This window comes from Etheostoma cragini, chromosome 17 (assembly GCF_013103735.1).
Source record: "Etheostoma cragini isolate CJK2018 chromosome 17, CSU_Ecrag_1.0, whole genome shotgun sequence".
Lineage (NCBI taxonomy): Eukaryota > Metazoa > Chordata > Actinopteri > Perciformes > Percidae > Etheostoma > Etheostoma cragini.
In genome coordinates this window covers 23,150,579-23,165,213 of record NC_048423.1, presented here as the reverse complement: position 1 = coordinate 23,165,213, position 14,635 = coordinate 23,150,579, and the positions used below count along the sequence as shown (strand labels likewise).

Here is a 14,635-nt window from a genome sequence, read left to right as displayed (position 1 = left end):
GTTCCAGCTCTGTAATATTTTGAGCCAGATGAAAGTGATCGATAACATGGGGGCTCTAAACAGGAGCTGTCTGTCACTTCGCACTGTCTGGAGGTAATCACTATGAGAAGCATGAGATAGCCCTCCCCAGGAGAGGCTGCTGCTGCTGCACAGTGAGCAGAGCCAAACCTCTCCATCAAACCATTTATGCCCCCTTTGCCCCCAGCCGTAGCCATTTGTGATTGTTTGCCAGTGATGGCGGCCCCCATATTTCACTTGTAGCTGCCATGGTTGTTTAATTGGTAGAGTTTCCAGTGGTGGAGAAGCTGCAGCTGTCAGAGCTGACGGGGTCCAGCATGGAGGAGCAGGATGATTCGGTGGACGAGCTGCGGAAGTTCATGGAGCTCAAACAAAAGATGATCCTGTTGGACAAAGCCGAGCTGGGCTCAACACCACACGGTGATAGAAGCCCAAAGTCACGCCTTCTTCCTCTTATCCAAAAGTAAGTAAAGGTCTTTGGATGAAAGAAATAAGAGATTTTTACGTGAAAATTTGCTTTTCCTCTGTTACAGTTTGACATGTCAGTTAATACATATACTTATTACCTTTTTTTATTTTTAAGAGTAAGAAGAGAAGATTGCTAGTGATACCACTCCAGTATATGTGTATTGAATACAAAGCTACAACCAGTTAGCTTAGCATAACAACTGGAAACAGGAGGAACCAGCACCTCCCAAAGCTCACTTATTAATAAATGGTATCTTGTTTGTTTATTTCATACAAAAACAGAAGCAATTCACAATTTTTCGGGGGGGGTTATGTCCCATGCCGTTGCTTGCCTGGGACCAGTAACTTTCCATCAGTCTACACTAGTTGCCTGACAAGTGGTCTCGGCCAAGAAATGGTCACATAGTACCTGTAAACAACAAATCCAGTTTGTAAACTAATTCAACAAATGAGATTTAGCATATTAAAGGTCCCATGGCATGAAGATTTCACATTAAGAGGTTTTTTACATTAATATGCGTTCCCCCCCCCCCAGCCTGCCTATGGTCCCCCCAGTGGCTAGAAATGGTGATAGGTGTAAACCGAGCCCTGGGTATCCTGCTCTGCCTTTGAGAAAATGAAAGCTCAGATGGACGGGGGCACGGTTACCTCCCTTTTCTCTGCCCATCCAGAAAATTTGGCCCACCCATGAGAGAGAGACATCATGGCTTTCAAACGAGCAAAGTGGCAGTTGGTCAAGGCAACACCCTCAGCCTCCCCCCACCTCAAAAGCTACAGACTCACAAATGGCACAACCTGATGAAAACTAATTGTGGGACTGGCTCTAATGGCTGTAATTCTGCACCATGGGTGAATTTTGGGAAGGAGACTTCAGTTAGAGTATTAGGGGACCCCTAAGGTCTATATGAAAGAGACTTCAGATACAGTATTAGAGACCACTAAGGTCTATACAAAGGAGACTTCAGATACAGTATTAGGGGGACCACTAAGGTCTATATAAAAGAGACTTCAGATACAGTATTAGGGGACCACTAAGGTCTATATAAAAGAGACTTCAGATACAGTATTAGAGGGACCACTAAGGTCTATATAAAAGAGACTTCAGATACAGTATTAGGGGACCACTAAGGTCTATATAAAAGAGACTTCAGATACAGTATTAGGGACCACTAAGGTCTATATAAAAGAGACTTCAGATACAGTATTAGGGGACCACTAAGGTCTATATAAAAGAGACTTCAGATACAGTATTAGGGGACCACTAAGGTCTATATAAAAGAGACTTCAGATACAGTATTAGGGGACCACTACGGTCCATATAAAAGCATCCAAAGAGCACAATGTCACGGGACCTTTTTAAGAAGAGAGCTTCAAAGGTGCTGGTAGGGGGATTTTCTTACCTTCGGACATTGCTAGGCCAGCTGTTTCCAGTCTTTATGCAAATCTAACTGGATGCTTTCTTTAGCTTCGTATTTAACAGACAGAAATGAAAGAGGATCCTCTCATCTCTCTGCCAAAAAGTGAATATATGTCTTTCCCAAAATGTCAAACTGTTCCTTTATAATAAAAAAAATACACAGGTTGGCTAGATATACATGAAATATATTTTACTGGGCACAGAGAGAACAAACAACTACTTTTTACATTTAATTTCTCCTGCTATTGTTGTGGTACAGTCAGTGTATCTAGGCAGCAAATATTTGTTGGCCACAAATCATTTTTCATCTGATCAGATATACTGTGGAGTTGAAGTTTGAAATTGTTATTGGTAGGACAAAAGATGTGACTTTGCTTTTTGTGCTGAAGTTTGGAGTTGTGTATGGCATTGTGCCTTGAAAAAAGGATAGCAAAACCCATTCTCCGCACTGGGGAACAAAGTGAGGGAACCAGGCTATCTCCTCTAAGACTCCTACCTCAGCAGAACAATAAAAAGAAAGCATTTGGTTTCATTTTATTTGTCAGAAAAAAGGCAACTACCAAGGCTGGCATTCCTCAGCTCCCCCTGTTTGACACTCAGCCTTGGAAGAGGCCAGAAGACAGAAAACAGGCTGCAATGAAGGAGCTGAAGGAGAAACAGGCTGTTCTCGAGCAGAGGAAAAAGTAAGTTGATTTATAAATTCAGTGTGTATACATACTGCATATTATTACATTTTGACTATTACATTACATTGGATGAATTGCACAGAACATTCAGGCTAAGTAATACCAAAGATTCTTGGCATTTGCCCAAGTGACCGACAGTGGTCCTATGTCCACAAGGGATAGATAGAAAGAATAACCAATGTTTATAGACCCCTATTCAACCATTTAGAAACAATAGCCCAATAACAATTTTCCTTGACATAGATTTATTACAATGCATTGTTATCTGGCTCTCCCATAGAAGCCAAGACACTCTTCGGAGGTGGCGTACACAAGCCAAGACCACACAGGAGAAGAAAATGTCTGAACACCAGCAGAGGAAGCATGCAAAACAGAAAAGCCAAGAGGTACTGTACGTGTGGCATAAATCACCTCCATTTCCACCCGCCAACCACAGAGAGGCAGTAGAACACCACCTTCAACATTTGGTCAGAGGACAATAACAATAAATGTGATTAAACAAAAAGGTTGACGCTAATGAATGTGTTTTCAGGTAGTAACACTGCTAGAGTCAGTGCCAGTGATGTTTAATGATGCTATAGAGGATGGTGCTGTTGAAGGCAGCAACATATGGCAGCGCTTGTGATGGAGTGTGCTGCATCTGTGATCGCACAGCAGCAAAAAATAGCTGTCAAAGCTGATGTATGCATGCAGGCATGCTCAAACTGTATAGTCAGACAGACAGACTATGGATGGTCTGAGTAATTTGACTGTCAGCTGCATTGCCATGCATATATCTGAAGTGTAGTTTATAACGTTTGCATTCAACCAGAATCATCAGTTTAAATATTCACTGGGAAATATAGCAAAAGCCAACCCCATTTGGGTAATTTCACAAAATAAAGCATGTATGCCACTGCAACTGTAGGCTGTTATTTTTAGGATGTGTCGCAACAGCTGTTTCATCCTATATGGACACTAGCTCTACATTCCAGAACAAAATGCTGCTGTAAATGAAAATAAACACCCCTCTCTCTCCGTAACAGGAAGCGGAAACAAATTCAAAAGCTGGTGTGGAGGATGGCGGTGATACTCTTAAGGATCAGACACCCCACATGTCTATCACAGATTGCGAGGGGACCAGGTAAATGGGACTGTGGGGGTACAAATTACAGTTTGATCCCGACCTAAGAAGTAGTACACAGCAACCTGAAACCTAAGCCAGTATGAGAATCAGAATCAGGCTGCATTGGCCAGAAATTGTTTTTTTTTTTTTTTTTTTATCCTCCCTAAAACTTCCCCTTTACTTCCTTTGTGATGGGTAAAGATTTAATTAAGGCATAATATGTTCATCTCATCACTACTGTGATATTTTGCACATTTGGTCTGTACAACTTATCAAGTGATACACAACACCCTGAGCCATAGGGGTTCTGGAACAACAGGTTTTGAAGTATCCCCCAATGGCATTTTTGCAATGTCTCCAATCATGAGCCATGCAATGCAGGTAGAAGGCTAGAGACTCCTAGTGGACAAATAGAGATTGTACACCCATCGTAGATCATCAGCAGTTTCTTTTGTTCTTTTTGAGCAGCATCACACCCTGAAACAGATGAACCAGATTAGATGGTACACCTTAGACTTTTCTGTTTTCATTGAGAGAATACATCTTAACTAAGAAGAAAACAATCAGTCACAGGTTTGCATTATTAATCAGTTGTCTACCAGAACTAAAGACTTTGATAGCCTATCAATGGCTTTACTTAGGCAACTAAATATTCAGTATGACATTTTGACCTTTGAGCTGTATGGCCTCCAGGTCAGCCCGTGAGCTGGAGCGCCAGATACGTGCACGTGTTGAGAAGATGCAAGAGAGACGCAGGAATCCCAAAGGCACGAGCACAGAGCAACTGGCAGTGGCCGAGCAAGATGTGGAGGAGGTCAGACCTATACTTTATTATTCACACAACTCATCTATATTTAACTCATAGGTTATTGATCTGATTGAACGTGTTTGTTTGTTTTTCTCCTCACTTTGAATGACAGATGCGGAAGCTACAGGCTCGTCTTCTAGAGAGGAAGCGTAATCGAAGAAGTGAGCTTGAAAATACTTTCAGTATCTTCACAGGAGACACCTGGCCGAGTTTCATTGACAAGTAACAGGAATTACAATGTCTGTTTGAGTTTTGTGGTATTAAATTCATACTCAAAATACTTGTAAAGGCCTTGAATGACTATTGTAATGCTCTTATCATAAAATAAAAATCTGTGTTGTTACTGGTCAAAGAAGTGTTTTAAAATGTTCTTTATCCTAGACTTATGCAAGACACCCTCTCCATTATGCAGTTTCCCATTTACCTTACCTTATTGCCATTTAGTACCTAAAACCTGTGTGAAATGAAGCTGTTCTGTTGTTAAATGTTACATTGACTCACCAGACAGATGTCGATCATATTTTAAAAATCTACACTACACAATGTCAGTTAAACCAGGCTGGCATTATAAGGGGAATACATTACAAATTGTAAAATAAAAAGGTACACCTGGCCTCAATCTACCTACCTTTTTAGGTTCACTTAAATAATACGATTTAAATAAGAAGTGGGTAGATTTGATGCAGGGTACGTTTAAAATAGGCTAATGTAGCAAATGGAATGATAAAGGATAGGGCATTTAAGAAAATGTCATGCTGTCATACATTAATTGTAGTTCACATTGATGGCTGTGTATGTTATAATGATTATTTAGAGGTCCTATTTATCTTACATTTGTCGAAATTCACGACTATTTAGAAACACTAGGATGTATGTATGGATGCATTTTTTTTTTAGACATATGCATATCTCTTACAACATGTTAGAAAATGCATCCATACATTCAAAATGCCATCAGGCTCTTGCCTTGAAAAACGGAGGCATCCCCGATGTAAAAGTCGGCACTAATGAATGGCATCTAACAAGTCAAAGTGAGACGGAGAGGGTAGGCCTTGTCTTGAGAGATTTCTGCTCCTCTAGCATAGGGAGCGTGATGTCAGCGGTGGCAGTACTGTTGTAATTGACTTGGTGGGGGTGATGGCGTCATTTTATGCCCTGGTGTAGCCTCCTGCTCGAATAACGAAGGGGAGACGGATCTTTAGCCGACGCGACCGTGGCTCCCTTGGCCGGGATCGAGCACCGCCGAGCCGGACACTACACGCCTGGAAACATGGAGGCTGTGGCCGAGGAGCTGCGGGCCGGCTCTCGGGTACCTGTCACTATCGATCAAATAGTTAACGATACACTGGTGGTGACGCTGACCTACCGAGAAAGAAGCTATACGGGGATATTACTTGATTGCGACAAGAAGTGAGTGTTATTTCGTGTGTTACCTTTATACATTTGTCTCTGAAATTAACTTGCTAAACTCAGGTACCGGCTAATCTACCTTTGATGCTAACGAGTCAAAGCTAGGTAGTTAGCTGGTAGCTAGCTATTAGCTGACTGGGCCTCCATACAAAAGACTTGTAGGTTATTGTAGCTGACAGTGTAGCTATCTGCTAGCTAGTCGGCTAATGGCAAACTGGTTTAATTTTAGCTCGTATTTAGATGGTCATATACTTTATGTTACTATTGGGAAATACTGTATGCCAAGATAGTATCCCTATCTACAGAGAATGTTAATGACTTATCTTGAACAGTAACTAATGTCAACGGGTTCACATATAGCTTATTGTTAGCCTAAATTAAATACAGAGCAGCTAACACGTATTTAGTAAAAGGTTAACGTTAGGCCTTGGCTGAACAGTATTCTGTATATCAGTAATGTTTTGCCGTGTTTATACAAACAGATGTCAATGCGTTGCGAAGTTATCTGGAGTGATGATTCATTTCAAATAATCTATATTGCAGTTGCTCTTTTGAGAAATAGCTCTTCATAACCAGTCACTTTTCATCTACACAAACAATGGAAAATGGCAATAATGATACATGTTGGATTTTATGAATCTCATCTGTAATGCCTTTTCTTTCACCCTGATTGAAATCAGATCCAGTGACCATCTTAGGCTCTGTGCTTGACAAGAAAAGGCCCACTGTTGCCAGTTAAGAAGAAAACACAATACTGTTAAGATGAGGAAACCTTCTCAGTAAAAATGGACATGTATCAGTGTCAGTATCTGCCTCTTTTAGTGCATGTCGCACATAAGCCTTGTGTTTCCTTGGTGTGCACCTTAGAAGCCACTGGCTTTACACTATTTATAGACTAGCAGAATCAGTATGCCCCTTAGTATGCTTAGATGGTTTTTGACGTGAGAGCTCAAGCTGGCCCTGAAAATAACCCACTCAAATGGTAAAAGACAGGCCTTGGAATAACTTCAAATAGGCCTATATTTTACGCCTTGTCACTGATAAAATTTGACTTCTTCCTTCAGCTCATGGAAATGTATTTCCTGTCATTGTCTCCCACAGGTTTTATTTTTATGTTGTTTTTATGTCTTCCATGCCTATCATCCAGGCAGATCTCTGCATTTAGTTACACTGTAAACAACGTGAAATGGCAGCGGCACAGGGATTCATGGCTGGTCATATGTTGTGTCCTTGCACTGTGCTTAACTAGCGCTGCCTGTTCCCTGACACAGCCATGTTTGTGCCGTGTCAATCCCTGTGTAGGCAAATATTTGGCTGCTTTAGGGGCACATATAAAAAGGTGAGAGGAACACGCTGCACCGAGAGACTTTTCTTTGGAGGTGACTGCCAGGTACTGCTCCTGGGGGAGGAAAACGGGCTCCCAAAATGTGAACTAATTAATAATCTCACCACCCATAAGCCCCGAATAGACACGGATGCATAAACAAACTGAAATCTCCTGGCTCCTTTACTACATCTCTGAATCCCGAGTGATTCATGGGATTGTTTTTCTTCAGTCTGATGTTAGGGAGGGGGGGTTCCTGGGCATCCTGTAGTCTCTTTGTCTGCTGTCTCCTGACTAAAGCAGCACAGCCATGTTACTGTTGCCTGCCAGCCACCTCCTATAAGTCTCCCTGGCAGTTGGGCCTTCTTTGGACATGTTTGCAAGTCCTAGAGTATAAAAAAGCACATCAGATCACTCAAAGAGAGTCACGGATAGTATTGCTACATTTTTGTGGCCTAAGGCAGCAGGACAGATCTCGGACCCCAACCCCCGCAGGTAAAGAATTTTTAGCATACAGGTGACACAGGAGAGTGCTATCAGTTTGTCCAGTCAAAGCAAAATAAATGGTAAAACAGGTAGGTATGGGAAGGTAGGTATGGTAAGCCATAGGGAAGGATTTAAACCACTTTGGGTGCTCTTTCCTCTTTTGGCTCAATTGAAACAGCAAGGCATTTCATTTTTGCTATGCCACAGGCCTTAAGTTATCTGATATGGTGAAATACAACTGCGGCAGAACAGTATGTTCTTGTTGAGGAAATCGGTTCAAAAAAAATGTAAGAAATGCTTGTCATGTGTAACAAAACTGTTTGTGTGGGCTTGCATAAAACTCACTGTAGCACTCTAATGAAGCTTAATGAGGCACACAGTTATTCATTTATTCTTTTCTCTTCATTTTAGGACTGGGCTATTCTGTCTACCAGACATCGCAGCAAAACCTGGGGACTGCCCGATACCTACAAGGGCTTGTGAAGTCCCAGAAGTTCTTAGTGAGGAGCCGGTTTCCAAATCTCCCAGCCAGTCTTCGTACAGACCAAAGGATGAAAACACTCTCCCAGAAATCAGCATACCTACTGCCCCTCTTCCCTGCCCTGTACCCACACCAGTGCCAGCTGGACAGACTCTTTACCCTCCTTATTTTGAAGGAGCCCCCTTCCCTCAGCCCTTATGGGTGCGCCACAGCTACAGCCAATGGGTACCTCAGCCCCCTCCGCGACCAATCAAAAGAAAGAAGAGGCGGTCACGAGAGCCGGGCCGCATGACCATGAGTACTATCCGTCTGCGGCCACGGCAGGTACTGTGCGAAAAGTGCAAGAACACACTGAATAGTGACGAGGACAGCAAAGATGGCATGAGCAACACTAAGACTTCACGAAAAGAGAACGCACTACAGAGCGACGATGATGGCGACGATAAGGACACCCCCTCTAAGCTGTCGAGAAAACTGGATGTACTTGCAACCAAGGACACTAAGAGACGTGAAAACGGCACCAGCCTTGACAGCAAGCGCCTCAGGAAGGACAAAAAGGGGGAAGCCGAAGGGGAAAAGTTCCCCGGAGCTGTCGTTATCCCCCACAGTCCTGTCATAAAGATCTCCTACAGCACTCCACAGGGCAAGGGGGAGGTCATGAAGATCCCTGCGAGAGTCCACGGTTCAGTCAAGCCATTCTGCCCCAAACAACTGGTGCAGAACGGCGTGGGAGAAAATGGCAAGACGCCTTCGGATCCCACCAAGGAGCAACGGCACATTTTAGATGCCACCAGGTCTGGCCTCACCGTTTCCATTCCCAAACTCAAACTAACTCGGCCTTTCACGACTGTGGGTCAGGACCTACCCTCTCCAAAGATCCACTTGAGACCCCCTCGGAGGGAGGGCGAGGAGAGTGTGGTCGAGTATGAGGCAGAACTCGTAGGAGGCACCAAGAGACGAAGCCCCAGGGTTCCCGGTCCCTGCCTGCCCCACTCTGAAGACTTGGGGGAAGGTAAAAACTCCCTGGAGCTGTGGTCGGGGAGTTCGGGAGAGGAGGCGGAGCGCGGCCACAGCGACCTCACCCTTCTCATCAATTTCCGTAAGCGCAAAGCGGATTCTTCTAGCCTGTCGGTCTGCAGCAGCGACAGTCTCGATGAGTCCAAGTCCTTCAGCTCCGACGGCACCTCACCAGAACTGTGCGATCTGGCCCCAGGTGAAGACCTGTCCGTCACCTCATCTTCTGTACCCTCGCAGGAAGACTGCAAGACAGTGCCGCCACTTACAGTGCGGCTTCACACGCGCAGCATGACCAAGTGTGTGACAGAAGAGGGTCACGCCGTGGCGGTGGGCGACATTGTGTGGGGGAAGATTCACGGCTTCCCCTGGTGGCCAGCGCGCGTCCTCAGCATCAGCGGCACCCGCAAACAGGAGACGGCCAGTTGCGAGGCCCAGTGGCCCCAGGCAAAGGTGGCGTGGTTCGGTTCGCCCACCACTTCCCAGCTCTCTGTTGCCAAACTGTCGCCCTTCAGGGAGCTCTTCAGGTCCCGCTTCAACCGCAAGAAGAAAGGGATGTACCGGAGAGCCATCCTGGAGGCAGCCAAGGCCGTGGGCCACATGGGCCCAGAGATTACATCGCTGCTCTCCCACGGTGACACGTAGGTAAGTTGACACAGTTAGGAGTACTGTTTTAGCTCAGCGTGCCCCTGTGCTTTCCGAGACTTGAAATAGGGCCGGGTAATGAATTGAAAATTGACCAAAATCAGCATTGTCGAGCCTGCGCCGGCCTAATTTAACTAATGCCGCTATATTTAATTAATTGACTCCTTCTGTCAGACTGGAGCTGCCCCCTTTACGGCACCTAAAAGTAAAACAACAAACCATTTGGTGATTAACAAAGAGGGCCCAGGCTCGCTCAGAGACGACTACTCGAGTGTTGGAAAAATGTCAACGGGGCAGATGTGGAGGAGCTGGCACAACAGCTAGATGCCATGTCAGTGGTGAGCACACTGATACAGAGCAAAACAAAGCAAATGCTGTTGGAAAATAGCTGCGGCTACAACATGAAGAACTAGCAAGTTGTTCCATGAGCTGATGACACATATGACGTGTGCATGGCCCAGAAGAGAAGATACAGCGGTCTATTAACCAGGCATTTGCAGGGATCTGTAATATAATTATTTAAGGTGTCCCTAATTAAAGAAATAACATAATACATTACTTTTTTTTTAAATCCGTGAACATCCAGAATGCATAAGATGCAGCGGCCAAACTGTCTTTAACTATGAGACATGACACTTAAGGTGTACTTCAAACAAGGGCTGGGCAATATATCAATGTTATATCAATATTGCGATATGAGACTAGATATCATCTTCGATATTTGACATTGTAATATGGTAAGTGTGTGGTAAGGGTGTCTTTTCCTAGTTTTACAAGCTGCAATACAGGAAAGTGATGTCATTTTTTTAACTTACCAGACTGTTCTATTATTTACCTTTTACTCCACTAAGTCATTAAATCATTTCAGGGGATTAATAATCAAAAATGTCACTGTGTAAATAACATTTTGTTAAAGCACTAATAGTCTTGGAGATATTGTATTTTCTGGATTTTCGCCCAGCCCTACTTTGAACCTAATAAAGGCCAACCTGGCTTTGCAGTTGGGGTTGAAATGTGAACACATGTTATCCAATCAGAACCCACCATCAAATCTGCCTTTTGATTCGGACTCTATTCAAATCCCTCATTGAATCTTTTCCATTTAGCGTTCAGCGAAAACTCGAGAGTAACTTAAAGTCTCAGGACTCTGGAGATCCAGTTGAAACAGTTTTGAGTGCCTTTTGTAATTTATTCATTCCTAACTAAACTTTTGCCAGATGAACTCATTATACATTGTAACAAACTAACACCAAATATGTAGTAGCAGAGGATATGGAATTTTGATTAAATATTTATCATACACATTAAAATAACAGCTGGAGTCTCATCATTTATAAACTACCTAATCCAAACATGAAGCTACTGATTCAAAACTACAACGTTGATCAGCTTCAATTATTGATATGATGTGAATGGAAGTTCAGCTGGGATCTTCTGAGTCCGGAAACTAATGGACGCCATTAGCCAGATCGTTTTACTGGCGACGCTGCATCTCTGGTGCCTCATATCAGACCTAACCGTTTCCATCTTGAGTCTGACGTTGCCTCAGTTTCCCATGTTACCTAACCCATCACTGCAGACCCACGTATCCACCTCAATCTAAACCCTAATGCTTAGCCATGCCAGCGTACTAGGCCTGCACGATTCGGGGGAAAATCAAAAGGAATCACAATTTTTTTTTAGCGTAGAATTGATTTCCCCTTACAAAGTCTAATGTTTATTGCACACATGAACCATGACAAAACAAAACAAATTGGCAGTACCCAACTGATTTTTATTTGGCACCCATAGCATCCCCACAAGCCTGTAAACATGGAGGCTTCAATGCAGAGAAGGGAGACCTTTACAACCTATGTTATACAGTCTATGGTAAAAGCTCACAGAAGAAAGGAGTAGCGTTTGTGATGCAGTTGACTCATAAAAAAAAAAAAGAAGCAATTAACAAAAACACCAAAATTATTTAACCCTCATGTTATCCTCGGGTCAATTAGTCAAATTGACCCTTTTTCCTATATCAATGTTCTTTTTAATTCCCCAAAATAACATGATTGATTCCCCACAACGCTCTTTGGCAAGTACAAATCTCTACTTGCATTCATTTGGGGGCGTCTTATTCAATTTTATAGCATTTGAAAAACAAATTGAAGTGGTTATGAAATAGTGTTGAGTAAAAGTTCACATATTCCAGTCTGTGATTATCCATCAACATCCATTCCTTCCAGTCCAAATAACTCCTAATTTCTGCTTTTCTAACTTAAACATTAGGTAAAATTTCCCAAAAAAAAATGTTTTTTTTGACCATAAATTCCAAAAAATTAAACGTCAAAGGGACAAACATTGACAAAAGTGTTGAAAAAAGGGACAAAAATTTAAAAACCTTGATTAAAAAGCATTGACAAAAATGTGTCGATTTTCAGTTTTGACGGCAAGGCAACACAAGGGTTAATAATGAAATTGTGAACAGGGTGAATCGAGGTTTGCGACTTTGTAACGATCAATCGTAACGGTAAACTACAAAAACACTCGGGTTTCTGATTACAGACAGCGGCTTGCAGAGAGCCCTTAAACCAGACAACAGACAACCCGTTTATTTTTGGTTGAAGCTTACTCCCTAAATTAACATTAATAAGCGGTAACTGACATGTCCATCCGCTATCACCCTTTGTCATTTGAAGCAGTGAAGGTGACGGTCAGTGCTGGCGGAAAGTGAGAAGCGTAAGAGAGTTCACACTGTAGAGCCCTGCAATCCTAATGGCATTTCATACCCTAAAATACCCTTTAGACCAATCGAGACACCCTAAAGGGGTTACTCACATTCCCTCGAAATGTTCCTCACTTCGGACGGGACGCAAAGAATCATCATCCGCGTCGATTAGACGACGTGGACTTGCGAAGTTCTCATTCTCGTTACGGAGATGTGAAGACATTACGCAGGCCTGTTTTAAAAAAAGGCTTGTTTGACACGCTAGGGGCATGTGTGTTCCGAGTCCTCATTCTGCATTCACACAATTATTTACACAAATATCTAGTTCTGCCGTGCCCCTGAGGGATGGGAACCACGTTTCTGTCTTGAAGGAGTTGCTGTGTCCAGAGCAGCTTTACCGCAGGGATAGCTTGTTAAAATGGCCACCAAATACTGCTTTAACACAATTAATGCTGTTCAGAGTGCATGAAAACTGGTTTTCTGTTACGCCCTCGAAAGTCCTTCTGGGGCTAGGCCAAGCTTGTTCCCTTGTAGCCAAGCAGCCTGTCCTCAACAACACACTGAAAGGTTAAATATTGTCTTTTTTGAGCGATATGAGGGACAGACCGGCTGCTCCCGACCCTTCTGTTAACTCTGTTATGGGCTTGTAGCCAGGAAGAGGTTGCAGGGTTCAGCGTTAACTTGGAAAAAGAAGGAAAAACAATCTACTTGCCCAAAGTCCATTTTTACTGGCCTGTACACCAGGGGTGGGGGAGAAAGAAATCAATACAGCATAGTACTGCAATATTTTCAGTGGCAACGCTGTATCGATACACAGGCGTGTTTTCAGTTTGTCCTATTTTGCAGCAATACAATTGAAGTAATATGAACCAACTTTTTAGATAAAACAGATTGTGACAAAGTTTCATTTTGGGGACGTCATTTGAAATTGTGAAAAAATAAAAATTGGAAAAAAGATTATTAATGGCAAAATATATATATATATCAGAATATTGCAATATGTTTAAAATCGTACTAATATCGTATCGGGAGGTGTCTGATTCCCACCCCTGCTGTATACCTTTTTTTAAAATATTATTACTGTTCGTGGTTATCAAACAATGGCAAAAAAACTAAAGTCAATTGTTATATTTGATCTTAATTTACAATAAACACATGGGCAGTGTCATAGATGAGTTAAAGTTCATACTGTAAGCTACTGTATATTCTGTAGAGAATGGAACCTAATAATAAAAATATTTTTTTTTCATACACGATATGTTGCAAGACTTTTTGTGTTAGTTTAAAAGTAGTGCATTTTTAATTCTATTAATGTTAAATTTGAAAAATCTTTTTTTTTTTTTTTTGAATCACTTCCTTTTGTGTTTAGCAGAATACTGAAAAATGAGTTTGTTTATCGCGATATTCAAAATCAAACCAAAACCAAATTGTAAGAAACGCTCCTCAGAAGTTAAAGAACGGATCAGTTCCCTATAGTCATGGAAGTTGGGTGTTTTATTTAACGTCATAGCATTTTAAGAAAGAAAAGGCTTAAGAACACCAAAAAAAGTGACACAAATATAGGGGAGAACAGCAAAAACGTCCCAAAAAACGCAGAAATTATCAACAAAGACGTTGTGAAAAGTGGGAAATAACTTCAGGGAAGGAACTCCGGGAAGAGAACTTTGGGGAATAAAACGTCAAAACGTGCCAACAAATGTCAGAGAAAGCTTCAACAACTTCTAAACAACAATACAAATGTCTGGAAAAGTCGACAAAGGACTTTGGGGGAAAGTGACAAAAGTGTCTTAAAGAGGTGTTAACTTCAAGTTTTGACCCAGAAAAACTACGGGACGACAACACGAGGGTGCGCCGGATATATATGACCTGCCTTGTTTGCTCATAGTCTTTACTTTCTGCTCTTCTCCCCCCCCCCCCCCTTTTTCCCTCTTGTTTACAGACTGAGGACTGAAGAGAGGTCTCCAAGGTTTTTCTGAATTCCCAGACTGTGTCATCAAGACCCAGGAGGGAGTATGTGCGGTTGCCACGGCTACTATTTATGTGCCGTTTTTTTTTTTTTTTTTTTTTTT

General features: G+C 42.5%; 2 protein-coding genes across 6 annotated transcripts in view; both read left to right on the top strand.

Moving 5' to 3' along the window:
- LOC117960062 (leucine-rich repeat-containing protein 27-like) overlaps positions 1 to 4,854 on the top strand; it is a 7,292-nt gene extending 2,438 nt beyond the window's left edge. For all 4 annotated transcript variants that reach the window (XM_034897591.1, XM_034897588.1, XM_034897590.1 and 1 more), the window contains 6 exons: positions 286 to 481; positions 2,449 to 2,586; positions 2,870 to 2,975; positions 3,615 to 3,712; positions 4,388 to 4,508; positions 4,615 to 4,854. In XM_034897591.1, the coding sequence (XP_034753482.1) occupies positions 286 to 481; positions 2,449 to 2,586; positions 2,870 to 2,975; positions 3,615 to 3,712; positions 4,388 to 4,508; positions 4,615 to 4,728 (773 nt within the window). In that variant the 3' untranslated portion in view covers positions 4,729 to 4,854. The remainder of the gene's footprint in view (positions 1 to 285; positions 482 to 2,448; positions 2,587 to 2,869; positions 2,976 to 3,614; positions 3,713 to 4,387; positions 4,509 to 4,614) is intronic.
- Positions 4,855 to 5,437: 583 nt separating this feature from the next.
- pwwp2b (PWWP domain containing 2B) lies at positions 5,438 to 14,629 on the top strand. Of its 2 annotated transcripts, none has more exons than XM_034897585.1 (3): positions 5,438 to 5,912; positions 8,134 to 9,858; positions 14,506 to 14,629. In XM_034897585.1, exons 1-3 carry the CDS (start codon positions 5,773 to 5,775, stop codon positions 14,540 to 14,542), a joined length of 1,902 nt encoding a protein of 633 aa, XP_034753476.1. In that variant the 5' UTR covers positions 5,438 to 5,772; the 3' UTR covers positions 14,543 to 14,629. The 2 variants fall into 2 exon arrangements, with proteins under 2 accessions (XP_034753476.1, XP_034753477.1); XM_034897586.1 differs by having other exon boundaries at positions 5,440 to 5,912; positions 8,134 to 9,862.
- Positions 14,630 to 14,635: the final 6 nt, after the last annotated feature.

Bases quoted from the DNA above. Each gene is read 5' to 3' on its own strand.
- pwwp2b (XM_034897585.1), top strand. From the start codon at position 5,773: ATGGAGGCTGTGGCCGAGGAGCTGCGGGCCGGCTCTCGGGTACCTGTC. The intron at 5,913-8,133 runs GTGAGTGTTATT...TCTTCATTTTAG, and splicing joins TTACTTGATTGCGACAAGAA to GACTGGGCTATTCTGTCTAC. The intron at 9,859-14,505 runs GTAGGTAAGTTG...TCTTGTTTACAG, and splicing joins CTGCTCTCCCACGGTGACAC to ACTGAGGACTGAAGAGAGGT.